Genomic DNA, 26,884 nt, shown 5'->3' on the forward strand with positions numbered 1-26,884 from the left:
CAAACGCATTCACTCATCTCCCCAATCACTGCCTCCCTCAGATTTGGGGTACCCCTGGCCAAGGCATATTAGATTCTCAAGGGCCTCCTCCCCTAGGTGGTGGAGGCCCCACATATCAGACATCCCCTTACTGATGGAAACATTTAACCACTTACCCTCATGCCTCCCCAAAGCAGAGCTTTGTAAAATAATTTACATGCTTCCGTGCAATTCATTCAAACGTGCATTCTTTGCTGCTAAAGTACCAGATAGTTGTGAAATTTACCCCCATCTAAGGATGTATAATATATATAGATAGATAGATAGGTATATCTCATTCCTTATGTTTTAGTTCTCAAATGTTTTAAAAGAGGAAAAAAGAATTTGTTGACTTGTGCCAGCCTTGGAAGATTACAGTCAAAAAGTTTTCATTATTGAGATATTTGTGTTTTCTTTTCTTTCTTTCTTTTTTTTCCTACAGAAATGCAACCAGAGATGAAGACCAACCTTGGCAAGCAGGGTCCTCAGATCCTTGGTGTCCAGAGAGTCTACATTCAGACAAGGGAAGAGAAGCGCCTTAACCTGACCGTCGGGAGCAGAGCCTATTTGCTGCCCAACACATCTGTGATTATTAAATGCCCAGTGCGACGATTCCAGAAATCTCTGATCCAGTGGGAGAAGGATGGCCGTTGTCTGCAGAACTCCAAACGACTCGGCATCACCAAGTCAGGCTCACTAAAAATCCACAGCCTTGCAGCCCCCGACATCGGCATGTACCGGTGCATTGCAGGCTCTGCCCAAGAGACAGTGGTGCTCAAGCTCATTGGCACTGACAACCGGCTCATTGCACCCCCAGCCCTCAGAGGGCACACAGGGGAATATCCTGGGATGGACCACAACGAAGCCAATAATTTGGGAGCCACATGGCATAAGATGAGGCAGAAGTGGAGTAACAAAAATGAGCTTTATTTGGACGATGGCCAAATCCATCACCAGCCTCTCTTAAGAGCTCTGTTGGGTCACTGCAGCCATTCTGCAGGAAACGCCAACTCCTGGGAGTCTGAGAAAAAGCAGTTTGAATCCGCAGTTAAACAGGGAGCCTACAGCATGGATACCGCCCAGTTTGATGAACTGATAAGGAACATGAGTCAGCTCATGGAGACCGGAGAGGTCAGTGATGACCTTGCGTCCCAGGTGATATATCAGCTGGTGGCCGAGTTAGCGAAGGCGCAGTCCGCACATGTGCAGTGGAGGGGCGTCCTGGGAGAGGCGCCTCCCGCAGCTCAGCTAAGGGGGGAAACGGGAAGTGTGCCCCAGAGCTCAAATGCGAAAAACTCAGGCAAGCTGACATTCAAGCCAAAGGGACCTGTTCTCTTGAGGCAAAGCCAGCCCACCTCAGTTTCTTTTAATAAAACAGTAAATTCAAGGATTGGAAATACAGTCTACATTACAAGAAGGACGGAGGTCATCAATATACTGTGTGAGCTTGTTACCCCCGGTGAGGCCACATATACATGGACCAAGGATGGAGCATTGTTACGACCCTCCAAAAAGTAAGTAAAATAAGAATACAGTGTTTCCTCTGTAATACCGTCTTAATGGTTCTTCTTCTGGCTTTCTTGAAAATATTTTCGAATCCCTTCTCCTAAGAATGTGTTTCCAGCAGGATTCTTTAGGAAAGAAACTCAAAAATGTTAGGGTATGGAATGTAAAATAGCTATTGGGAAGCAGCAGCATAGCACAGGGAGATCAGCTCAGTGCTTTGCGACCACCTAGAAGGGTGGGATAGGGAGGGTGGGAGAGGATATGGGGACATGTGTATGCATATGGCCGATTCACTTTGGTGTACCACAGAAACTAACACAATACTGTGAAGCAATTATACTCCAATAAAGGTCTATTTAAAAAAAAAAAAGAAAGAAAATCAAAGTAGTCTTTACTTCACCATCATTTTAAAGTGGAGGGCTAAGTGGCTACCAGTTCTAGGAGAACAGTTGCTTTCTTCTCAGCCTATTATAGATAAGATTGTTTTCTGGCTTCCATTTTTGTTGTTGAAAAGTGTGTTGCCAATGTAATTATTATTCATTGGTAGGTAATATGTCCTTTTTCTCTGTTTATCTTTCAAAATTTATTCTTATCTTTGGTGCTCTGCAGTTTTATGATGATAAATCTACATGAGTGTCTTGTTTTATTTATCTTGCTTGAAATTTGTTGCACTTTCTGTCCTGAGGATACATCTATTTTATCAGTTCTGGAAAATTCTCAGCCCATTTTCTTTTTTTGAATATAGCTTTTTCTTCTTTCTTTCTAGAACTCCAAATAAATGTATGTGAGAATTTCTCTGTCTCAATCTTCCCTGTATTTTAACCTCTCTTTCATATTGCCTCTTTCATTTTCTAGTTTGCTACTCGTCTCTTCAGCATTGCAAAAAACTAGGTGGATATTAGCCCACCCACTTAGTTTTCCATTTCAGTGACCACATATATAATTTTTAGAAGTTCTGTTTGGTTATTTTGTGGATTGTTGAATAATTTTTGATAGTTTGTCAAGGTGTTCTTCTATTTATGTATATATTATGTAAAGTATGAGATTATACATTAAATATAAATAATCCAAAAGCTCCAACTAAAAGCCAGAGATTGTCAGATGATAACAAAGCAACAACTTAAATATAGGTTGTCAACAAGAAGTGCACTTCAAATATAAAAACACAGATAGGTTAAGAGTAAAAGGATGGAAAGCAGCATATCAAATAAATGCATACTTGAATGTTTCTAACAGCCTTATTCATAATAACCCCAAACTGGAAATAGGCCAAATGTCCATCAACTGATGGCTTTGTAAACAAATTATGGTATGTCCATAAGATGGCAAATGCTCATCATAGATAAGGAAGGAGGTACGGATATATACATCAATATGGATGAATATCAAAACCGTTATGTTAAGTGAAAGAAACCAAGCATAAAAGACTACATACTTCATAATAATTCCATTTATATGAACTTGTAGCAAAGACAAAATTACAGTGAAGAAAGAAGGTCAATGGTTGTCATAGTCCTAAGGTTTTGGGGGAGGGGACTTGACTGAAAGGGAGCAAAGGAAACTTTTTGAGGTTATAGAAATGTTATCTATCTTGTTTGTGGTGGTGGCTACACGAATGTATACATGTGTCAGAAACCAAATTGTACACTTAAAGTTAGTGAATTTTATTGCCTGATAATTACAGTTCAATTTATAAAATGTGTCTCAAAACAAAAAAAATTAGTAGTATTATACTTCCTTTTCCCCTCTCTCATGTGCTATTTTTTATCATACATTTTACTTCTACTTACATTATATACTCTAAAATGTGTTGCTACTGTATGTATTCCATACAATAACCTGTCAATTAAAGGAATTTTAAAATGAAAAAAAAAAAAAAAGTCAGGGTATGGTTTTCACATGTGCATGGGAATTCTCAAAATGAAATCGTACTGTCCCAATCACTATCATATAGGTGTGATACAAGACTGGTTACCGTTAAGATTGAATTTAAGCATGTACAGACTCTCTTTGCAGGTCACTTAACATTTAAAAATAAAATCAACATAAGGCCATTAAAAAAGCATACTTACAGTAATCTTACATTGTGTAGGAACTGTAAATCAGAATCTTCCGTATCTAGATGTGGTATCTCATTTGAACTCACACCAGCCCCATGAGTTTGGCAGGGTAGGGGTTAATACTTTTCTGATGAGGTCGTTGGGAAACAGAATTTCATGACTAATTCATGGCCAGTCAGAACCAGGGACCTTATCTCCTGAACACTGCCAGTGATGTTTGAAGATCACACAAATAATAGCTTTGGTAGAAAGATTGAGAATCTGAAGTAATTTTCTATATCATGCAGTTTTTCATGTCACAAAATCCAAAAATAAGATGATAAGGATCAAAGTTTTTTGAGGTGTTCGAAACACAATATTAAGTCACCTTATTTTATTGTGATAGTTATCCATGTCAGTGCAAAAATATCACATTTCATTCATTTTACACAAAGTAACAGGGGATAACAGAAATATTAATTCGCTTTTGTGTTCTTTACTGTCTCCAAATCTTGCTGTTTGTACACATAGGGTTATAGACCTTTTGCTTTCTTTCAATTTGAGTTTAAGAGCTCAAGCTGCACCTTATCTGCCTCTAGGGATTGTTGAGAGACACAAAACACCAGATGTTAAATTGTTTTGCAAACCATAAGTTACTTTAAAAATGCAAGTTTTATTTTTATCATGTCGTTTTTTTGTGCATCACCTAATATGTGAAACATTAAAAGAAATGTAGGTAAAATTCAAATTTTATATTAAATTGTTAGGCTATGTCTTAGAATGAAAAGATAGAACAAATCTAATTTTTTATTGTTTTGCCTGGAACGCTGAACACAAGAGTATAATGAAGTTTTTGAAGTGGAATTAACCTTCCAGATCAACTAACTTAGCAATTCTCAAATCTTTTGGACTTAGGACCCCTTTAAACTTAAAAAAATGATGAGAAGCCCGAAGAGCTTTTGGTAATGTGAGTTATATCTAGTGATGTTAGAAATTAAAACCATGAAACATTTAAAAGAGCTGTTTATTAATCCATTTAGAAATAAGTAATAAGCCCAATTCATGTTCACATAAATAACATAATTTTTGAAAAGCAGTATTTTAAAAATTACTGATAATGGCATTGTTTTACATTGTTTTTTTAATTTTCAAAGGATAATTTAATAATTTAGTTCCCAGCTGGTCAAGTAACCAGGATCATTCTGACTTCACACCCATTTGAGAAACAGTTGGGGGCATAAATTATAAATGGAAACAAAAAAATTAATGATTTTCTTTCCCTTCTCAGGCCATTTTTCCATAAGATTGGGGTATAAGAAGGCTACAAACAAATGCATCATGACATTACACTAGCTTCACCTTTCATTCCTACAGCCCGAGTTAACGAAAGGGAAACAAGGCGATTTCTAAAAAACGCATATATTCTAGGAAAGTCTCTAGTAAAGTGTGACTAGTATGACCGTGTGTGTGCATGTGAGCACTTCTGGGGTATTTCCATGCCTTTGGGGTGCCATAAGGTTCCCCTTTAGAATTAGTAAGATGGGGATCACCTCACATTGGATTTCCTGGTGGTTTTTCCCATAGTTGAAAAGAAGTTATGAAACTAATATACTATGGTAAATCAACTATACTTCAATTAAAAAAAAGAAGCTACACCCTATTATTCCTGACACTGAGATCTTTCAAGTCCAAGTGCAAATACAGATTTAAAACCTGTTTTTGGTTTTTTTTAATAAATTTATTTATTTATTTATTTTTGTCTGTGTTGGGTCTTCATTTCTGTGCGAGGGCTTTCTCCAGTTGTGGCAAGCGGGGGCCACTCTTCATCGCGGTGCGCCGGCCTCTCACTGTCGCGGCCTCTCCCGTTGCCTAGCACAGGCTCCAGACGCGCAGGCTCAGTAGTTGTGGCTCACGGGCCCAGTTGCTCCGCGGCATGTGGGATCTTCCCAAACCAGGGCTCGAACCCGTGTGCCCTGCACTGGCAGGCAGATTCTTAACCACTGCGGCCACCAGGGAAGCCCTAAAACCTGTTTTTCTTTGGTTTCTTCACTTGAAAATTTTATTTCCCTGAAATATTCTGTTGGCTTTCTCTTTTTCCTTAGGTGTGCTATTTTTTTTTTAAACATGTGCAAGTGGATTATCAGAAAAAGCCAGCACAATGGATATTTTCCTTAATTTGCATTTTTGGTTTTTCTTTGCATACAATATTTCTTTTGTTCTGAATACAAATGATTTTTTTTGTTTTTTTTTTAACATCTCAGCTCGGTGCTTTGTGTCCACCTAGAGGGTTGGGATAGGGAGGGTGGGAGGGCGACGCAAGAGGGAGGAGATATGGGGATATATGTTTATGTATAGCTGATTCACTTTGTTATACAGTGAAACTAACACACCATTGTAAAGCCATTATACTCCAATACAGATGTTAAAAAAAAAAAAAGATATGTTGTTTTTATTGACGTTTATAGAGAGAATTTGGCTTCATACAGATATGTCAGTTGGAAAGAGAAGGAATATTTTCATAGCCCTTTCAGGTAATTGTGGCTATTCTTTTTTAATGCTACACTAAAACTAGACAAGTGGTAGTTTCTTAAAGGTTAGCTGGAACGTGGAATCTAAAACCATATTAATGAGATTTTGGTACTCTGTTACAATGAAATCTATTGGTTTCTCTTGCTCTTTGAATGGATCTTTTAACTATACTAGATTTTATAACATCATACATTGGTCATTTGGAAAATACTGGCTGACTGAGTTATACGCATCTTCCAAATGTTGACACATTTCATTATACAGTACAAAAAAGACGTATATTCTTTAATATTACTACCCAGCTTTTCAGAAGAGTCTTTGAGTTTTCGAAAGCAGTCAAACTCACAATGAAGGTTACTGATTTTCCAAAATTCTAATTTTCCCTTGAAAGCTCGAATTTTATCATTGGCAACAAATACTGTCAGTTATTTTCCTTGAATTGGCCAGCTCGTTTTTGTTCATTTAAAAAATTATCTTCCAAATACCCAAGTCCGAATAATCATGGTTTGTCTGTCAGTCATTCTTGCAAGTAAAGTGGTATGCCATGAAAAAGCAGCTAGTTCAGCTAGCAGTTCACACAATCACACCAACACACTTGGGCATGCAGCAGAAGTGCTTTGTATTTCCCGTTTTGTCGTACAGAATATTTAATAACTTACACTCAAGGGTCCAGTTATAGTAAAATTAATAAGTTCTACTGCTTCATTAAGGACATTCTTAAGGGAAACTGGCATTTTTGTTTTTACTGCAAGTGTGTGGTACCAAGAATTCAGTGACTACTGGTACCCTTTGGTGCCACTGCCTTGGTTCCAGTTCAGGTACCAATAGTTTTACCCACCACTGCTTTTACTATGAGTGCAAATGTCAACACAGTGAAGAATGCAAATAATGGCTTAGTGTTTACTATTATGAGGATAGTTTTGAGCTCACGGACCCCTGGTGTCCATGGACTACCCTTTGAGGACGGCTCAACAGTTTCACTTTAGAAATGATAAGGAAACAGAGGCTGAGAAGGTTGATCAGTTGACTTGTGGCCATAAAGTACTACATGGATGTAGTAGAGCACGGTCAGTTTAAGTCAATGTTTGTTGAATTGAGTTGATTTTAGATTGTTTGACTTGTTCAAATGGAATTAACATTCGTTTCTGAGGCTGAGACTCCTGGAAATCCTATTAAGGTTTTGACATCCCACTCAGATGTGTTTCTGCATACTCTGAGGATCAACCATTTGATATAGAAACAATCCTATATGGCTATTAAGAGTTTTTGTTTTTAATGTTTTAAGGGAATTTTTAAAAGATCTATTTTTATTTCCATTTTTTTCTCAAATTTACCTAATTAATTTTTTCAACTTATGTTTAAATTCCTTTACTCAACAAAGGTTCTCACCTTTAGATATATTTTTCTGAATTTCACAAATCTTCTCAACTGAAGTAATTCTGAAATGGAATTATGCTTCTGAGAGCCTGTCTCCAATAAGAGGAAACAGCGTGGGCGTGGAGTACGTTTGGACGCCAACTGAGTAAGAAATCTCAGCTAGGAAGGGAAGGCTGTGGGTGGATTCACTAGGATGATGTCTGTGGAAAGATCAGCCTTGTTGTTACTTCAAGTTAAGAATAAGGTTATGCAGCAAAGGCCAAGATCAGATTCGTTAAAGAACTTTCAGCCCACGGACTGGTCCAGGCTGGATACTGGGTGGCACCACCTGGCAGGAAGGTTCACATGTGCTCGACTATTTCTAATCTCAGTGATTTCTCACCGTGCTGTAAAACTGAGGCCAAGAAAACCAAGGAATCATCTGAGAAGTGCTAAGTCATACAAACGTACATATGAAATAATTTAAGAAAACATTTTAGTGTATAAACATTTGTCAAGTAGAGCTATTAGTTATACTTTTGTTCTTAATCAACTATTCCTTAGTAGGGATTTGACAGTGCAAGTCTAGCCCTAGTAATAGCTAGGTCTGCCATATTCCTGTTTTTGTTCTGGGCAATTCAGCTGTTTTGGTTTCTGCCCACCCTTGTATATTTCATTTGTGGGTTGCAGGGGGGCTTGCATCCTCCTAGTACATTTATTCTCTACCATTATTCTGTTCTGTTGTAATCATTCATGCATTTAGTCATTGCATGTTTTTGAAAACTTGCTGTATACAAGGCACTGTGCTAAGCATAGAAAATGCACAGCTGTGAATAAGATTTGGTCCCTGCTCTTGACAAGATCACAGTCTGGTGGAAATAAAAAGATGTTTTATAAATATCTTTTTAAATATATGAACCAGAGCAGAAGGAGCCCAGAGGGGGCAGAAGATAACTCTAGGAGTATTGGGGAAAGCTTTACCGGGGAAATTACATTGGCTCCAGGACTCAGTGGGTAAGTCAGAGTTTGCCTGGAGTGGGGAAGGGCATTCCAAGTAAAGTGAACAACGTATGCAAAAGCTCGGGGTGATGACAGATCATGGAATGTCCTGGAACCTGTTAGAGGTTCATTATGGCTGGAGCATAGGATGAGCGAGCAACATGAAGTGACAGGAAATGAAGTGGCCCCGTTCAGTTCATGAAGAAACATGGTATTTAGTTATCAGAACAGTCTGTGTTGCTAAGATCTGTAAAGTGCGAAGGGGCAGGGAAAAAAATAGTATATGGACCACTGATCCAGACAACCTATTAGCAACTTCAAGTCATTAAGAAAAAATTAAAATAAAATTAAAGCAGAACAAGTACTCTTTCTCATTCCCTGAATAATTATGTCACCTGTGAGGATACACCTGACCAACTCTGATTCTCCAAGTGGTATTTACATGCAGGTGTTTGTGAATATCAAGTGGTATTTACATGCAGGTATAATATTGGGAGGCCATAAGGAACTCACACAGTGTAGTCCTGATTCTTAACAGCATGGTCAAAATCCAATATAATGCCGCTTGAGCTTTGTTACCTCCACTGACTTTTTCATACCGTGATAGTGAGATAATAACCATTGCCAGGCAGCAGTAGCTAAAGGTCCACTCACTTCCAGCGTGAAAATCTGAAATGAAAAGTCCACGTCTGCAGTTTGTTAAGAAGGACCGGGGCAGAAAATGAGGGCTTAACAACCGGCAAATTAAGGTTTGCTCGTTTGTCTTTTTTATTTATTTTTAATTTTTTTTAGTTTTTAAACATTTTAATATAATTTTTAAAACCTTTGTGTGGGAAAATATTGACACACAGAAAGTGTAACATTGATTAAATGTTACATATTATATAGCTCTCTGGCATTCTAAATAACACCATAAACTTATTTTTAAAATGTTCTCATTCACTAAACAAATTATTTTCAGGAAACACAATACAGTTAGCCCATAAGTTCTTTAGGAGATTGGGTATTGTAAACATTGGAAAATGAAACTTACAGATGTTCTTTATTTATTATTATGAGCTATAATAATGGAAGCCAGTCTGAAGAGAGTTTCAAAATTATGTATTTCTGGAGGTTATGTCACTTGGATAAAAATAAGTTTATAGGAGTGACAGTCATAAGACTGGACTTAATCCTTTGAGGACTCAAATACGAGCATAATTTAAGCGTGACAGATTTAGAAATGAGGATTTTGTCCTCATTCATAAAAAACTAAAAAATTAATAACTTATTATCCAATTTTAGGCATATCATTAACAAAGTAGAATCCATTATCTCTGTTTTCTCACTTGTGACTTCAGGAGAAAGTGAATTTAAGTTCTGTATTTTCAACGACTTTTAAACTGCTATAATAAGAAGGAAGTAAAATTTGAAGAAATTTTCTTAAGTTTTCAACGTTTATTCTGAAGAAATTTGAAAGAATATAAACAATAGTGAAATCATTCTCTACTGACAGTCATATAGGATGGTCCTCTAGTCTCATAAACCAAAAGATTTATTATTTCATATAGAATTAGAAGAGAAACCCTAGTTAAAATAATATGAAGTGGGGCTTCCCTAGTGGCGCAGTGGTTGAGAATCTGCCTGCCAATGCAGGGGACACAGGTTTGAGCCCTGGTCTGGGAAGATCCCACATGCCGCGGATCAACTAGGTCCGTGAGCCACAACTACTGAGCCTGCGCATCTGGAGCCTGTGCTCCGCAACAAGAGAGGCCGCGACAGTGAGAGGCCCGCGCACCGCGATGAAGAGTGGCCCCCACTCGCCACAACTAGAGAAAGCACTCACACAGAAACGAAGACCCAATGCAGCCATAAATAAATAAATGAATAAATAAACTTTAAAAAATAATAATATGAAGCAAAAATTGATACAGAATATAATAATTTATGGCACAATGTTTATTTTCTGTTCAGAAGTGGTAGAATGGGTCAACCCTGAATTTTAAAAAAATTAATAAAGGAGATTTGATTGACCATTGACAGATTTTGCTGTCTTTAACTTCTCCCTTTCAACTGTTTCCTTCTTTTTTTCTTATAAAAACCTCTTCCACTCTCTTATAACTAATATTTCATTGAACACTTGGGAATTTTCTATTTCTCCCTTTCCTTCCATAGCCAAAATCATGTTCAGGACCACCATGCATGTGTATACAGTTTGTACTTTGCACAGAGGTACGCAGCTGAACGGGCAAATCTCTGGCTGAAATTGAGCTCACAAATTGCCCACAAAGCTGTGAAAGGCATTGTCTCTCCAAAGGAAGGGAAGGAGGTGGACAGAAGGGAACCCTCTGCTCACCAACCCCTGAACTTTGAGGCTACATTTGCCAAGGGTGAGGGTCAACTTTTTTTCAAATTCATACAGATATCCTATAGCCTAGAAGCAGCCCTAGTCTTCAGAGTTGCTACTCCCACTGCAAACGTTTCTAACTTTTTCAAAAGAGTAGTACCTATTAAAGTTAACTGTAACACAGTAAGGTGTGGGTCAATGATGATGACAGACAGGTGAAATTCAGTATGTGTAGAACTGAGAAATAGAGAAGCAGGAGACACGGCATCACTTAGTATCTCTGAACTATACACAAGGGAATCAATGCTGATCCCTGTTTGAGATCATCTTTCCCAGTAAACCATACTATTAAGGAACAGTAGCGTGGAGACTGTGTGTGCCTAATAATCCTTGCTATACTTCTTTTGTAACTTCACCTAGAGCTTACCTTACTTGGACTTTTGATTTTCCTGTAGAGAATGACACACATGTCTCATGTGGATTTGTAAGGTGCAACATTAGTGAAATTTTAATAATGACTAACAAATTATAAAAGAAAGGGAAAAATCAGATGATTTAAACTATTAGTATTCAGTACTGTATTTTTCATGCTTGAAAGAAAACTATGTAATGTACCAACAAAACTTGCAGTTGCGTTTTCTTGAAATGTATAATCTTAAAATTAAACGAATCTTCCAATTCGTTTGCAATCTCGTTTGTCTTTTTTAAAACGTGGTAGATTAAGCATTGAGTCCATCCAGAAAAGTCTGTTCTCATGCAAAGTGAGATAGGATGATAGGATCTCCAAGCACAGTCCAGCTCTACCATTTCACTGAGTTTCAGCCGAGACGAAGGACTTTTCCACCCTCTAGTCTATATAGTTGTCCGCTTATAGGCAGGTAGCTTGACAACATCATCTTCTGGGATCCTTGCCAGCCCAAGGTCAATCATTTTGCTGTCTTCATTCTCTGTGAGTTGCTGTGGTTCTAGAACAGTTCGGTGTGTTACACAAGCGCATCCTCTTTCTGACTGTTCTACAGAGTCATTCTGGATGGAATGGGGAAAATACAGATACAGAAACCTACAAAGAAAGAACAAGGAATATATGGATGTTCTGTTGCTAATCATCTCGGTTCGGATGTGGAAAGTTCTTCTGTGCTGTATGCAGGTAATGCCTATTGTTGAAACCTGGAATGCCTGGGTTTTGTTTTGTTTTGAACATTAAACTCTGGAGCAGCAGTTTTCACACTTCATGCAGCAGAATAACTGGGGGGTGGGGTTAAAACACAAATCTCTAGACCCCATTCCCAGAGGTTCTGACACAGCAGGCTTGGGATGGAGTCTGAGAATGTGCATATTTGACATGTCCCCAGGTTATGCCAGTGCTGCTGGCCTGAGGACCACACTTGGAAAACAGCTGCTCTAGAGTTTGCTTTCTAAGAATTGGGAATTAATGAGACAGGGTTTGATCAGCAGTGTTGATAGTATGGACTTTTCATTTTTAAAGCGCCACCAGCCAGCGAAAGAGCGTAAATATCCTTTAAAGGTTGATGTATACCTCGTAATGGCATACCCCCCAATCCTTAGAAACACTTTCAGGAAATTGTCATCGTAAATTAGTGTCAATTGTCCCAGGATGTAGACAAAGCCACTTTAATATTAAAGTGTGCTTTTTTTATGAAGGAACATTTTTAGGTGGCAGAGTTGTAAGCAATGCTTCCTTGTGTCAGGCTCATGTTCTGGGATTAAAACTAAAATAAGAAAGTTATCCTCCAACTCTCTGCTCTGTGATTTCTGGTATCTATGGCTCAAATAAACTAAGGTGAGGAGAAAGACAATATTAGGGATTGCAACCCAGCATTTAGACAACTAAGCATTGATGTAGCCAGTTCATCACTTCTCTAAATAGAGGAGGTTGGACCAGTTGATTTTAAAAGCTCCTTGAATGTGCAAGGCTTGATGCTAAGTCCCTCTCCTGGCTGCATTCCCAAGGTAGGGCCTTCAGGCCTTGATTTTCTGTGCCTTGATCCTCCTGGACTGTTCTCTCCTGTGAGCATCAGCTCTTTTCCAGAAAACCTCAGTTCCAGGGTTCTGGAATTGCTGGGAGGAATAGAAGTCTCTCTTGCAGCTCACAGATTTCCCCGTAAGTCCATCCCAAAACAGCTCAGATTCATGGGAGAGCTGGTGCAAGGTCCTCAGGGGCCAGAGGACATAGGACAATGACAGCCCTTTCCCAGCCCAAGAGTTCCTATCTTTTCAATTCTCAGGATAGCATTTCAGTGCCCCAAGCACTCCAGGAGCAAATGGAACATTTTGTCACCCAAACATGGTCATTCCCAAGTTCTCTTCTCCAGAATACATGGTTACCAAACACCAAAATGTTGTTATTCTTTCATGTCCTATGCATTGGTGATAAAACAGATTAAAGAACTACGACGTGGCCTCTCCCTCCAAGAGCTTACCTGCTAATGGGGTGGAGGAGGGAAACCAACTGTGGCGATAGTTCTGCAGTAGAGGAATGTGGCCTTCCCTGACCCCCACATGCTCCTGAGAGACACCTGGGCAACCAGCACCTTTCTCTACCTCAACAGCCATCACCCTGTAATGATAATGGTGTCTCCCACCAGTCTATGAGTTGCTTGAGGGCAAGAATGGTTCTTTCCCAACTTCATATTCCCATTGTCCAGCCCAGGCACAAAGTATGTTTCCTGAGTGAGTTCATAAATGAATCTGGTAAAAGTACATGGTTCTTAAAATCCAGGAAAATAAAAGTCTGTGAATGAATTCCTGATTCTTTATGACCTTGTTTTTATTATTCATCTTTTCCATGCAAGTGTTACGCAGGTTTGTTTCAAATTTTTCTTCCAGGAAAAGAGTCAGGTGGTCCCAAGCCCTCGTGTGTTTTGGTCCTGCTTTAGCTCATCCAAGGCTGCACTGCAGAGATGTTATTCATGCCATGCCATGTCTTGTTTGCATGAACTTCTGAATTCCTTCTTTTTCAAAGTACCAAAGAGGACTTTATCCTCAATTTTGGTTATAAAACCAAACTATCCTCACAGTCTGTATATGGTTGTTGCAACGCCTCTTTGTAGATACCTCTTTGAACGCATCCATCTGTCCATCCATCCCCTGAGCACCTCCAGGCTGTGGATGTGCAAGTCCCCATGGGGCACCACAAGGGATACGGAGAGAGCCAGGACCCCACCCCTGCTCTCAAAGAACTCAGCAAATCTTAGCAAATGCGGCACGGTTTACTCAGAGCAAAAGCCTGAACCTAACATAGTTTCCTGCTCCCTTTGAATTAAGAGGCACCTGTTATCTTGTCTGTTGGAAGAAATATCACCAGACCGGAGCACAGCCATCTCTCCGTCGTGATTGGAGGCATCGTGGAAGCACCCCAGCGAGCAAACGTGACCATCCAATGTCCTGTAAAAGGTGAGCGTGGTCATTTCCAGTGGGAGAGCACAAGGCCAGCCCAGTGTGGCCGGGAGTCGCCAGCTGGCATTTTGGTAGCTCAGACAGCCCTACAAGCTTAAAAATCTGATTTTCCAGCACCCGACAGAGGATCTATCTCTCAAGGGTGAGCTGACAGCAGCTCATGAGACCAGTGTGTAAAACAGAATGCAGTGTAATCATTCTCACTGAGGACTATGAGGGCATGTACAGGACCTGCCCTGTACACTGGCATGCTCATATTGGCAAGACCAGAACACCCTGTCCCGGTGGGCAGGTCTGCACAAAAGGCCGGCTTCTAGCAGGTGATTGCTTGGTGAGTGTGGAGTCAGAGCAAGGAGGTCTGTTGGAAATCATTAGCTGTGCCCTCCAGCCGGACCAAGGCTGTGCTAGGCGAGGCCAGGCCGGAGAGTGGGCATGTCAGGGTCCCGTGGCCTAGACTGTCTGTCCTGGACTGTCCTTGGGTGAGCATCACCAGTCTGTGCCTCAGTGGCTCTTTCTGCTTTGTTTACGACAGCAGCTAAACCTTCTTTCTAACCGACTCAGACTTCTTTAATAGAAATGCCATTTTCAGTCTGATGTTGTCTTAATCTAGGGCCATTCTGTCTCTTTAAGCCATGGATTCTTAAGTCTTACCCCGGGCCCATGCATGCCCCAACTGAGATTAATATTATACGCTCTACACACGTACATTTTATGGGGGCCAGGGGGCCTGTGTCAATAGCTTTGGTCAGTTTCTCAGAGAGACTTATAAACTCCTCAAAATTAAGATCTACTGTGTTCGGGTGACCTTGCGTGTGCCTGTCATTTACTGTGCATTGATTTAATTCTCTGGGCAACTGTATTTGCCTGGTTTCCTAGTTCTAACGGGGTACCTGTAGTTGCAGCCACTTAAGATGAATCTTGCCGAGGCCAGAGAGCCCAGGGTAACCGGAGGAGCCCTTATGGCTGGTCTCGGTACCAGAGTAAAGGTGCATGTAATGACAGGATCCTAGGACACAGCCATCCAGCTATAAGGCTCTCCCTCCCTGTCATTGTCAGTTAGTTAACCTGCCATGTTTCCAGAGCTGCACCTTTGGCTTCACAAGCAGTGGAAAGTTGCTAACCCCCAAGGTATTATTTTTCACCCCTTGGAAGTCCCTGCAGTGTTTGGCCTACGCAGACTTTTGAAAAATCCCTCCAGCCTCCCAACTGACTCCACCCACAAATATGTGAGTTTTCTGGCAAAACACACCTACCTTCACAGAACGGGCGGCGTTCTCTGGCTGCAGCAAGGAGAGAAGCGGAACGGAACTCTGTAGTTGCCAAGCCACAAATGTCTAGAGTTTCTACGGCTCTACACCTGCAGAGGATTCTGCAAAATAGATCTGACTTCTATTAAGAGAAACCTCAGCTTTTAACATTATTTCTAAATTTCCTACTTCCCCACAATAGTTTACAATTAGGCTTTTGGGGGGACGAGCCATTGAAAGGACTGTGGTGTACTGTTTGCTGTCGTAAGTCAGGGACTGGATTCAGTGGAAACTGTTTTCGTGAGTGAAGCCTCCAGCTAAGACCATTAAGCTTGTCTTGGTTTATTCTTCGGCAGGCCCAGTCAGCGTGTGTGCCGTCTCTGACCACTCCTTGACTCTTGCAGTCCCTTGGACCCTGTGCTGTGCCCCCTCGGGCCCGTGATGCAGCTCGGTGTTGGCAGTCTTCCTCTGCCTCTTCCCTCCCCCCCCAAACCCCCCTTTCAGCTCTTACTAGGAATGGGCCCATTTGGTCTTGCTTTACCTGGCAGTCATCCCCTATGGCCTGCACCCCAGGAACTCATCAGGAGGTCTTTTCTTTTTAAAATAAACACCTCATTTTGAGTTATGTGCCATTTTAAATAAGCCTGCAGTGAACTTACCGTGTTTTCTTATGGGCAGAAGTCATAGCTAACTTTGCTTTTTATGGAGATTCATCTGTTTAAGTGAAGATGAAGTAATGATGAAGTTGATGAAGTGTCGGAAGACTTGGGTTTTACAGACAGATCCGTCACTAGCTAGTATATGACCATAGGTGAGTCCCTTGTCCGTCCTACTCTCATCTCTAAAATAGGAAATATACTATATTAGTGGAAGAAGGGACCTGGGTTATCATCTAACTCAGCCCCATTTGATAGAGGAGGGCATTATAACATTTACAAACTTGAATACTGCTTTCCAAAATTACATTTTCATATTGCAAACTGAGATTAGATTATTACTGTCAGTCAGTGGAATGTATCAATTTTTCTCTTATTTTTCAGTTACCCTTAAAATATTTTCTACTAATCAGAGTGAGCTTATCTATTCATACCTTTTAGACAGATTCATAGTTCTTTGTTATACCCAAATATGTTTTATTTGACGCATGTGGTATAGATATCAATAGTGATTGTCCCTAGTCACTCTTATATGGTATTTCTAATCATGATATTAAGTAATAGAACCTGAGAATCTGCATTTCTAAGGGTTAAAAGTTCTAAGTTATTTGCGAGAGTTATTTGTCTTATTCTTTAAAAAAAAAAAGTTTCTTCTAAAAATGAGAGGGGTGGGGAGTTTAAACTGTACCCTCCTGCCACCTTCTGGTAAGAAAGGAAAGCTTGTCTGAGGAAAATGACCAGTAAATATCAAGAGCTGCATATTTTATTTTTTCGTGTGTTAATGCTTAGCAAGAACATTATTTATCCTATAATTTCGTGTTAGGTGTATATTGGGTTGCTTGTTTTTCTTATTCCTTAAGCTCATTAGAGGTGCAGCTGATCTGAGTCTCTGCTCTAAAGTGTTCTTGTGTGTTGGGCTCCTCTTTAGTCTCCAAGAAACTCTTTTGGCCCACAGGTTGGAATGGAGTTAAGCTAGGAAGATGCTTTGGAAAACAGTTTGGCAGTTTCCCTAAAAGTTAAACATATGACCCAACAATTCCACTCCTAGTTATATACCCAAGACAAATGAAAACATATGTTCACACAAGAACTTGTACCCAAGTGCTCATAGCAACTTTATTTTTAACAGCCAAAAGGTGGAAACAACTTAAATATCCATCAGCTAATGAATGGATAAAGAAAATGTAGTGTATCCATACAATGGGATTTTATTTGGTCATAAAAAGGAATTAAATATTGATACATGCTAAAACATGGATGAATCTTTAAAAATGATGGTAAGTGAAAGAAGCCAGACACAAAAGATCACACAGTGTATGATTACATTTCCATGAAATGTCTAGAGTAGGCACATCCATAGCGACCGATTAAAGGCTGCCAGTGGCTAAGAGGAGAGGAAAATGCAAGAGAATGGAGAGTAATGACTAATAGGCACGGGTGTTTTTGCGGTGATGAAAATGTTCTGGAATTAGATAGTACTGATGGCTGCACAACTTTATGAATACACTAAAAAAACCATCGAATTATATACTTTGAGAGGGTGAATTTTATAGTATTTAAATTATATCTCATTAAAATCATAATCATAATCCTCACAATATACTAGCATGTAAAGTTAAAACTTACGGCACAATCATATATTTTATTTATGAGTGTATGACTGTATGGCAAAAATATACAAACATTCATGGGAAGGACATATACCAATGTCAGGATTGTTGGTACTCCTGGGAGAGAAAAGAAGAAAGCAAAGTTTAGGGACAGAACTTTAGCTGTAGGTGTAATGCTCTATTGCTTAAACAAGAACTAAAGCAAATAAGGCAAATTGCTTTCTAGAAAGTCTAAACTTACTAGCGATATAGATTTAAGCCCTACACCTCTGTCATTTCTGAGTTCCCCATTGATAGGAGAGGATGGGGGAATAAGTAGGTAGAAGGTACAAAGTTGAGTGCACACAGTGTGTGTACAAGCAGATGGTGGGAAGCAAGGGTGTAACCAGGTAGCAGCAGGGTGCTTGGTGCTCCATGAGATGAATAGAGAGAAGGTAAGCCATTCATACCTAAGAGATGCTGGTCAGTTTCAGAAGAAACGTATTACATAAATTTAAAAGTATCTTCTTAATCCAGAGAATTTTTTAGGCTTAAGATGCTGTGAAATATACCTAGAGTTTTGTTGATGTCTAACTGAATTACTAGCTTTCTTTACTGGCTTTAATGATTTCCCTTACAGGGGAGGACTTTGAGAAAATTTTTGTGGTGCAGCAAGTTTATATGCTTAAATTCCTGAACACAGCCTCATGTGTCTGACAATTATTTGCCTCCGACAACTACTGGTTGACATTATGCAGTGTGGAACTCAGTCACAGTGATTTAACATCTTTAAGTCACAAATCCCTTTGACCACCCCCCACCCCCCGCAAAAAACTCTCTCTCCAGAAAAATACATTTAACCACAACATTTTCCATATAACTTTCAGAATACTTAAAGAGAAAACCTGAGGATAATCTGCTTCCTCTTGTTTTATGAACCGAACATTTTAGTGCTTTTGACCATATTCTAATTTAAAGCTAATTTATTTTGCTTCATCTCTAGTTTTTGAAATGTATCCCCTCTTCTGTACTATGTTTATCTCTTATTTACACCATATACAATCCTTGAAATAGCTAATATGTTTTCAAGTATGTTTAAAACCTCTTCTGCCACTCAAAAAGCCGACCCCCCTCCCTTGTTTTTCCTACTTCTGCCTATGATACAGAAATTTTCCCACCATTCTCCTCTCTGAACCCTATATTCAATCAAACAATCAATCACAGATGGTTGGAAATTCCATCCATCTTTCCATCCATTTAGCAACCATTCACTAAGCATCTCCTAAGCCCAGTCTAGTTCCTTAGTGTACAGAGATGAATAAGATCTTGGTTTTGCAGATATATAGACACAGAAACTATGACATAGCAAATGCAAAAGTATAAGTGTTTACGGAGGAGAGAAGAGTTAAGGCTCCCAAAGGATCGGAGAAGGTTGACAGAAGAGATGACACTATAACCAGGCCACTTGGAACAAAAAGGAAGGCCATTTTTGTTGAAACAGCATATATGCAAAAACACAGAAACATGAGAGCTCCTGGCTTATTTGCAAAACCATAAGCAGATCCACGTGACTTAAAGCAGAGGGTGTGAGGGAGAGTGGGAAGAGGTGGGTTTGGAAGTATACATTAGGACCAGATTGTGAAGGGCTTTTAATGTCACGCTAAAACCCTTGGACTTCCTTTTATTGGAGGCAGGGAGGCAAAAATTTTTTGTTTTTATTTTTTGGCTCGGCTGCGCAGCACGTGGGATCTTAGTTCCCTGACCAGGGATCAAATCCTCACCCCCTGCATTGGAAGCGCGGCGTCTTAACCACTGGATCGCCAAGGAAGTCCCAAGAAATGTTTTAAGTAGAGTAATGGTATGACCCAATCTGTGTTAAAAGAGAACATTCTGTCTACAGTATGGATGCAAAGTTGGGGAGAAAGAAACTGCAGAAAGCCATAAATTAAGCTCAGTGAAATCGCATCACTGGTCATTGATTGGACTGTGGAGCCAGTCACTCAAGATATTAAATTAGGATTCCATGCCTCTGGAGAGCTTATCCAAGAGAGAGCAGGCGTATCAAGCAGTTAGCAATGGATGTGTCATTAATTGAGGATCTGGGACACAGTCGTCCCCAGGCTAGGGCTGGGACCTTGGCACAGAGGTAAGTCAAACATGGAGAGAAACTACATTGCAAAGAGCTAAGGATTATATGCTGACAGGGAGCATCTCAGTAAGAAACATATTGAAAAACCATCAACACTCATCACCCCTGATAACAATAACTTGAGTACCTAATATGTGTCAGCTTGAATAGGCTATGAGGTGGATATTATCATTAGCTTTGTGTTGCTAAAGAGTAAACATGCTCAGGGATGTGCGATTACTTTTTTTTTTTTAAGATTTTTTTTTTTTTGACGTGGACCATTTTTAAAGTCTTTATTGAATTTGTTACAATATTGCTTCTGTTTTATGTTTCGGTTTTTTGGCTGCGAGGCATGTGAGATCTTAGCTCCCTGGCCAGGGATCGAACCCGCCCCCCCTACATTGGAAGGAGAAGCCTTAACCACTGGACCGCCAGCGAAGTCCCTACGTGCAGTTACTTACCCGTGTGTATATATGTAACAAGTGTGGGAGCTAAGATTTAATCCCAAGTCTGTGTGACTCCAAAGGAACTGGAGGGAGAAGGAGGCTCTGGGCTTGAGACAGCAGAATGGGAACCCAGGTGGTCTAATCAGAGAGGAGAGTGTCAAAGCAGAGGTCTGAGGCAGGAATTAGGAAGTGCTGCAGCTTAGGGACAAGGTGTCAGAGGCTCAGGTATGAGCAGCAGCCAGGGCCCACTGGAGAACTGTCCCATGGTGGGAGGTCTAGGATCCAAGCAGAGTCCACGGAGAGGCTGGCCTCTCGCCAGCCTGCAGGATGCCAGCCAGTGTTAGGCCAGAGGTCTACCTGAGTGTGCCCCCTCTGTCCCCAGGAGGATTGAGGCCCCACCTTGATGCATGCCTCGCCCATCACTGCTGTAGCAGGAAAGGAACATGGCGAGTCATGCACCATGCGGTAATGACTCCCCGCTGCCTCACCTAACCCTTGATATACTTGCCCCAGACCTCTTTGTACTCATACTTGGATTATGTAAAGCAATTGTCTGTTCTTTGAAGATCCGCTGAAGATTCTGAATGCTCCTTGGAACATGATTTTCTTCTCCTTTGGTCCATCTCAATTTCCCATTTGGAGGAAACATGAATACCTACACAATCAAGAAGTAGAAGGAAATGCTGGCATAAGGTAGCTAGATGTGCAGAATGAAAAACGGAAAGGGCTATTCAAGCACCTATCAAATTTCATACTTATTGCAAAAAGCCATGTGCTTGGGCTTCTGTGTCTGCAGAGACTGAGTCCCGCCATCTCTTGAAGCATTCAGACCACAGCTCTCGTGGGCCAGTCCTGTAAACAGCAACACTGCTTTCCTCCCCAAATATCTATTCCCCACTCCTGTATTCAGTCCACCAACAAGTTTCTCGGCCCTGAAAACTTCACAGACACCCAGCCCCGTGTTAACCATCACCCCTTCACATTGTAAAAACAGCTGACCCACAAGGCCTTTTATCATGTAATTTCACGTTGTGCCCATTTATTCTGTGTCCTCCAAATAACCATGCACCTTTCTTCTATGCGCCATCAACAGACCAGTGGAGAAACCGAGTTTCAAACTGTAGGTTCCATGGAGCTTTGTCAGGGACCCCAAACTTACCCTTCAACCCTACCTACCCTCTCCCCCAACATACAGTATAACTAAAAGACCTCCACGTTTTTGCAGTTTTGTGAATTGGACTTCCTTATATATATATTAAAAAAAAGCTTAAGAATTGGTTCTGCTACTGTTTGAAAGCCACTGGTTGGAACACTAGTATAGGGCTTATGACTCCCAAACTAATATATAACCTCTCTGCCATGATGTTTTGTTTTGTTTTTTAACATCTTTATTGGAGTATAATTGCTTTACAATGGTGTGTTAGTTTCTGCTTTATAACAAAGTGAATCAGTTATACATATACATATGTTCCCATATCTCTTCCCTCTTGCATCTCCCTCCCTCCCACCCTCCCTATCCCACCCCTCTAGGTGTTCACAAAGCACCGAGCTGATCTCCCTGTGCTATGCGGCTGCTTCCCACTAGCTATCTATTTTACATTTGGTAGTGTATATATGTCCATGCCACTCTCTCACCCTGTCACATCTTACCCCTCCCCCTCCCCATATCCTCAAGTCCATTCTCTAGTAGGTCTGTGTCTTTATTCCCATCTTACCACTAGGTTCTTCATGACTTTTTTTTTCCCTTAGATTCCGTATATATGTGTTAGCATACTGTATTTGTTTTTCTCTTTCTGACTTACTTCACTCTGTATGACAGACTCTAACTCCATCCACCTCACTACAAATACCTCCATTTCGTTTCTTTTTATGGCTGAGTAATATTCCATTGTATATATGTGCCAAATCTTCGTTATCCATTCATCCGATGATGGACACTTAGGTTGCTTCCATGTCCTGGCTATTGTAAATAGAGCTTCAGTGAACATTTTGGTACATGACTCTTTTTGAGTTATGGTTTTCTCAGGGTATATGCCCAGTAGTGGGATTGCTGGGTCGTATGGTAGTTCTATTTTTAGTTTTTTAAGGAACGTCCATACTGCTCTCCATAGTGGCTGTATCAATTTACATTCCCACCAACAGTGCAAGAGGGTTCCCTTTTATCCACACCCTCTCCAGCATTTATTGTTTCTAGATTTTTTGATGATGGCCATTCTGACCAGTGCGAGATGATATCTCATTGTAGTTTTGATTTGCATTTCTCTAATGATTAATGATGTTGAGCATTCTTTCATGTGTCTGTTGGCAATCTGTATATCTTCTTTGGAGAAATGTCTATTTAGGTCTTCCGCCCATTTTTGGATTGGGTTGTTTGTTTTTTTGTTATTGAGCTGCATGTGCTGCTTGTATATCTTGGAGATTAATCCTTTGTCAGTTGCTTCATTTGCAAATATTTTCTCCCATTCTGAGGTTTGTCTTTTGGTCTTGTTTATGGTTTCCTTTGCTGTGCAAAAGCTTTTAAGTTTCATTAGGTTCCATTTGTTTATTTGTGTTTAATTCCATTTCTCTAGGAGTTGGGTCAAAAAGGATCTTGCTATGATTTATGTCATAGAGTGTTCTGCCTATGTTTTCCTCTAAGAGTTTGATAGTGTCTGGCCTTACATTTAGGTCTTTAATCCATTTTGAGTTTATTCTTGTGTATGATGTTAGGGAGTGTTCTAATTTCATACTTTTACATGTACCCGTCCAGTTTTCCCGGCACCACTTATTGAAGAGGCTGTCTTTTCTCCACTGTATATGCTTGCCTCCTTTATCAAAGATAAGGTGACCATATGTGTGTGGGTTTATCTCTGGGCTTTCTATCCTGTTCCGTTGATCTATGTTTCTGTTTTTGTGCCAGTACCAAACTGTCTTGATTACTGTAGCTTTGTAATATAGTCTGAAGTCAGGGAGACTGATTCCTCCAGCTCCATTTTTCGTTCTCAAGATTGCTTTGGCTATTCGGGGTCTTTTCTGTTTCCATACAAATTGTGAAATTTTTTGTTCTAGTACTGTGAAAAATGCCACAGGTAGTTTGATAGGGATTGCATTGAATCTGTAGATTGCTTTGGGTAGTAGAGTCATTTTCACAATGTTGATTCTTCCAATCCAAGAACATGGTATATCTCTCCATCTATTTGTATCATCTTTAATTTCTTTCATCAGTGTTTTATAATTTTCTGCATACAGGTCTTTTGTCTCCTTAGGTAGATTTATTCCTAGATATTTTATTCTTTTTGTTGCAGTGGTAAATGGGAGTGTTTTCTTAATTTCACTTTCAGATTTTTCATCATTAGTGTATAGGAATGCAAGAGATTTCTGTGCATTAATTTTGTATCCTGCTACTTTACCAAATTCATTGATTAGCTCTAGTAGTTTTCTGGTGGCATCTCTAGGATTCTCTATGTATAGTATCATGTCATCTGCAAACAGTGACAGCTTTACTTCTTCTTTTCCGATTTGGATTCTTTTTATTTCTTTTTCTTCTCTGATTGCTGTGGCTAACACTTCCAAAACTATGTTGAATAATAGTGGTGAGAGTGGGCAACCTTGTCTTGTTCCTGATCTTTGCGGAAATGGTTTCAGTTTTTCACCATTGAGGACAATGTTGGCTGTGGGTTTGTCATATATGGCCTTTATTATGTTGAGGAAAGTTCCCTCTATGCCTACTTTCTGCAGGGTTTTTATCATAAATCGGTGTTGAATTTTGTCAAAAGCTTTCTCTGCATCTATTGAGATGATCATATGGTTTTTCTCCTTCAATTTGTTAATATGATGTATCACGTTGATTGATTTGCGTATATTGAAGAATCCTTGCATTCCTGGAATAAACCCCACTTGATCATGGTGTATGATCCTTTTAATGTGCTGTTGGATTCTGTTTGCTAGTATTTTGTTGAGGATTTTTGCATCTATGTTCATCAGTGATATTGGCCTGTAGTTTTCTTTCTTTGTGACATCTTTGTCTGGGTTTGGTATCAGGGTGATGGTGGCCTCGTAGAATGAGTTTGGGAGTGTTCCACCCTCTGCTATATTTTGGAAGAGTTGGAGAAGGATAGGTGTTAGCTCTTCTCTAAATGTTTGATAGAATTCGCCTGTGAAGCCATCTGGTCCTGGGCTTTTGTTTGTTGGAAGATTTTTAATCACAGTTTCAATTTCAGTGCTTGTGATTGGTCTGTTCATATTTTCTATTTCTTCCTGTTTCAGTCTCGGCAGGTTGTGCATTTCTAAGAATTTGTCCATTTCTTCCAGGTTGTCCATTTTATTGGCATAGAGTTACTTGTAGTAATCTCTCATGATCGTTTGTATTTCTGCAGTGTCAGTTGTTACTTCTCCTTTTTCATTTCCAGTTCTATTGATTTGAGTCTTCTCAGTTTTTCTCTTGATGAGTCTGGCTAATGGTTTATCAATTTTGTTTATCTTCTCAAAGAACCAGTTTTTAGTTTTGTTGATCTTTGCTATTGTCTCCTTCATTTCTTTTTCATTTATTTCTAATCTGATCTTTATGATTTCTTTCCTTCTGCTAGCTTTGGGGTTTTCTTTTTCTTCTTCCTCTAATTGCTTTGGGTGCAAGGTTAGGTTGTTTATTCGCGATGTTTCCTGTTTCTTGAGGTACACTTGTATTGCTATAAACTTCCCTCTTAGAACTGCTTTTGCTGCATCCCATAGGTTTTGGGTCGTCATGTCTCCATTGTCATTTGTTTCTAGGTATTTTTTGATTTCCCCTTTGATTTCTTCAGTGATCACTTCGTTATTAAGTAGTGTATTGTGTAGCCTCCATGTGTTTGTATTTTTTACAGATCTTTTCTTGTAATTGATATCTAGTCTCATAGCGTTGTGGTCAGAAAAGATACTTGATACGATTTCAATTTTCTTAAATTTACCAAGGCTTGATTTGTGACCCAAGATATGATCTATCCTGGAGAATGTTCCATGAGCACTTGAGAAAAATGTGTATTCTGTTGTTTTTGGGTGGAATGTCCTATAAATATCAATTAAGTCCATCTTGTTTAATGTATCATTTAAAGCTTGTGTTTCCTTATTTATTTTCATTTTGAATGATCTGTCCATTGGTGAAAGTGGGGTGTTAAAGTCCCCTACTATGATTGTGTTACTGTCGATTTCCCCTTTTATGGCTGTTAGTATTTGCCTTATGTATTGAGGTGATCCTACGTTGGGTGCATAAATATTTACAATTGTTATATCTTCTTCTTGGATCAATCCCTTGATCATTATATAGTGTCCTTCTTTGTCTCTTGTAATAGTCTTTATTTTAAAGTCCATTTTGTCTGATATGACAATTGCTACTCCAGCTTTCTTTTGATTTCCATTTGCATGGAATATCTTTTTCCATCCCCTCACTTTCAGTCTGTATGTGTCCTTAGGTCTGAAGTGGGTCTCTTGTAGACAGCATATATACGGGCCTTGTTTTTGTATCCATTCAGCCAGTCTGTGTCTTTTGGTGGGAGCATTTAATCCATTTACATTTAAGGTAATTATCGATATGTATATTCCTATTCCCATTTTCTTAAATGTTTTGGGTTTGTTATTGTAGGTGTTTTCCTTCTCTTGTGTTGCTTGCCTAGAGAAGTTCCTTTAGCATTTGTTGTAAAGCTGGTTTGGTGGTGCTGAACTCTCTCAGCTTTTGCTTGTCTGTAAAGGTTTTAATTTCTCCATCAAATCTGAATGAGATCCTTGCTTGGTAGAGTAATCTTGGTTGTAGGTTTTTCTCCTTCATGACTTTAAGTATATCCTGCCACTCCCTTCTGGCTTGCAGAGTTTCTGCTGAAAGATCAGCTGTTAACCTTATGGGGATTCCCTTGTGTGTTATTTGTTGTTTTTCCCTTGCTGCTTTTAATATGTTTTCTTTGTATTTAATTTTTGATAGTTTGATTAATATGTGTCTTGGCGTGTTTCTCCTTGGATTTATCCTGTATGGGACTCTCTGTGCTTCCAGGACTTGATTAACTGTTCTTTTCCCATATTAAAGAAGTTTTCAACTATCATCTCTTCAAATATTTTCTCAGTCCCTTTCCTTTTCTCTTCTTCTTCTGGGACCCCTATAATTCGAATGTTGGTGCGTTTAATGTTGCCCAAAGGTCTCTGAGACTGTCCTCAGTTATTTTCATTCTTTTTTTTTTATTCTGCTCTGCAGTAGTTATTTCCACTATTTTATCTTCCAGGTCACTTACCTGTTTTTCTGCCTCAGTTATTCTGCTATTGATCCCTTCTAGAGTATTTTTAATTTCATTTATTGTGTTTTTCATCGTTGCTTGGTTCCTCTTTAGTTCTTCTACGTCCTTGTTAAATGTTTCTCGCATTTCTTCTATTCTATTTCCAAGATTTTGGATCATCTTTACTATCATTATTCTGAATTCTTTTTCAGGTAGACTGCCGATTTCCTCTTCATTTGTTAGGTCTGGTGTGTTTTGACCCTGCTCCTTCATCTGCTGTGTGTTTTTCTGTCTTCTCATTTTGCTTATCTTACTGTGTTTGGGGTCTCCTTTTCTCAGGCTGCAGGTTTGTAGTTCCCGTTGTTTTTGGTATCTGTCCCCAGTGGCTAAGGTTGGTTCAGTGGGTTGTGTAGGCT

General features: G+C 39.6%; 1 protein-coding gene and 1 long non-coding RNA gene across 9 annotated transcripts in view; one reads left to right on the top strand and one right to left on the bottom strand.

The window, feature by feature from the left end:
* LOC309654491 (endophilin-A3) overlaps positions 1 to 26,884 on the top strand; it is a 661,335-nt gene that overhangs the window by 584,101 nt on the left and 50,350 nt on the right. For all 8 annotated transcript variants that reach the window (XR_014260293.1, XM_082448506.1, XM_082448508.1 and 5 more), the window contains 3 exons: positions 461 to 1,532; positions 11,793 to 11,920; positions 14,059 to 14,187. Coding sequence is in view for 7 of the 8 variants with exons in the window: in XM_082448506.1 (XP_082304632.1) it covers positions 461 to 1,532; positions 11,793 to 11,920; positions 14,059 to 14,187 (1,329 nt within the window). In the remaining variant the exon portion in view is untranslated. The remainder of the gene's footprint in view (positions 1 to 460; positions 1,533 to 11,792; positions 11,921 to 14,058; positions 14,188 to 26,884) is intronic.
* LOC309654610 overlaps positions 16,167 to 26,884 on the bottom strand; it is a 59,976-nt gene continuing 49,258 nt past the window's right edge. The window contains exon 4 of the long non-coding RNA XR_014260333.1: positions 16,167 to 17,820. This is a non-coding gene — a long non-coding RNA (uncharacterized lncRNA). The remainder of the gene's footprint in view (positions 17,821 to 26,884) is intronic.

Source organism: Balaenoptera physalus (assembly GCF_965194825.1).
Source record: "Balaenoptera physalus genome assembly, chromosome: 2".
Classification (NCBI taxonomy): Eukaryota; Metazoa; Chordata; class Mammalia; order Artiodactyla; family Balaenopteridae; genus Balaenoptera; species Balaenoptera physalus.